General features: G+C 41.7%; 1 protein-coding gene across 1 annotated transcript in view; it reads left to right on the top strand.

Moving 5' to 3' along the window:
- The window catches only part of LOC122356262 (serine/threonine-protein kinase 32C-like), a 12,764-nt gene extending 11,763 nt beyond the window's left edge, over nt 1–1,001 (top strand). The window contains exon 11 of the mRNA XM_043254793.1: nt 782–1,001. Within this exon, the coding sequence (XP_043110728.1) occupies nt 782–1,001 (220 nt within the window). The remainder of the gene's footprint in view (nt 1–781) is intronic.
- Nucleotides 1,002–1,445: the final 444 nt, after the last annotated feature.

Raw genomic sequence — 1,445 nt, 5'->3', positions numbered from 1 at the left:
TACACACACACACACTCACACTCATACACACACACACACACTCACACACACACACACACACACACTCATACACACTCATACACACACACACACACTCATACACACACTCATACACACACACACACGCACACGCAAACACATACACACACACACACACATTGTGTTTCCATGTTTTATGGGGACTCTATAGGTGTAATGTTTGATTCTGTACAGACTGTGTGTTATTGTTCTTTTACAGGAAACTCCTCACATTTTTAGATTTTCATGAAACACTGTTTAGTGTGTGTTTTTTAAGCCTCTTGTTTCACGGGAACACAGGAAGTGTCCTTATAAACCATGTTTACCTTGTAGTACACGTCATTACACACATTTGGTTCTTCATAAACCACAAATGAGAGTACACACACACACACACACACACACACACACACACACACACACACACACATACATCTGAGAAATTACTTTTGACTCTTATAGTTGTGTGACATTTGAGCGTAATCCCTGAGATAAGAGCGTCTCGGAGTAAAGGCCGGTGTTTATCCCTCAGGCTTTATTATATTGAGCCTGACTGACGTCTCCACGCGTGAGCGACGGCTCTTCACACACACACACACACACACACACACACACACACACACACACACTGCTCTCCGTGTGTTTGTGCGAAGCGTGTCTGTAATCAGATCAGGATGAATCAGCTCTGGCCCGAAGACGAGCTCCTGCGGTCCGTGGAAGCAGCGAGCGGAGCCATTATTATCTGGATGATTAAATTATGAAGCTTTCAGCACCGGAGCTTCTCCTGGAGCACGGCGAGCTATTTCTGGCGTCTTCCAGCAGGAACAGAGTTCAGAGCTCGACGCGAGCCGCTGCAGCAGGTCACCGAGCTCAGAGCCCGCTCACGAGACGTCTCTCTGTTTTCCTCGCAGGAGAACGAGTATCTTCAGGAGTGCCTTGAAGTTGTCCAGCAGGAGTTCATGATCTTCAACCGTGAAAAGTGAGAACATAAACCATCTTTATTGTGTGTCACACGAACCCCTTGCAAGTTCAAAAACACCGTAGTAATGTTTAGCCGCACCGTAGTGAACTCATTGGGCTTATATAACTACTACAGTAATATTTACATGCAGTCGCTTGATTATAAGAAGACAGGAGAAGCAATAAAACCTTTAAATCTAACACAGGACCTGAAACTATATAATGAATAAAAAGAAAAAATAATAGGGAAATCTTTTTTTGCTTTTTGTTAACAAATGCAAAACAAAATAGAGAAGATAGAGTCTGTTTATTATTATTATTTTTAAAGAAAACAAGCAGTTTGTAAATGAATAGAGTGGAAGACTAAAAGGGAGATTACTTTATTAAAAAATAATAGCTTCTTCAGCTGTAAGGAACATCATTCTAGTACACACTACAGTAAAAACTAAAGCGTAGTACAGTATTTA

Source organism: Puntigrus tetrazona, chromosome 13, assembly GCF_018831695.1.
Source record: "Puntigrus tetrazona isolate hp1 chromosome 13, ASM1883169v1, whole genome shotgun sequence".
Taxonomy (NCBI): domain Eukaryota; kingdom Metazoa; phylum Chordata; class Actinopteri; order Cypriniformes; family Cyprinidae; genus Puntigrus; species Puntigrus tetrazona.
This window is presented reverse-complemented; position numbering and strand designations above follow the sequence as displayed.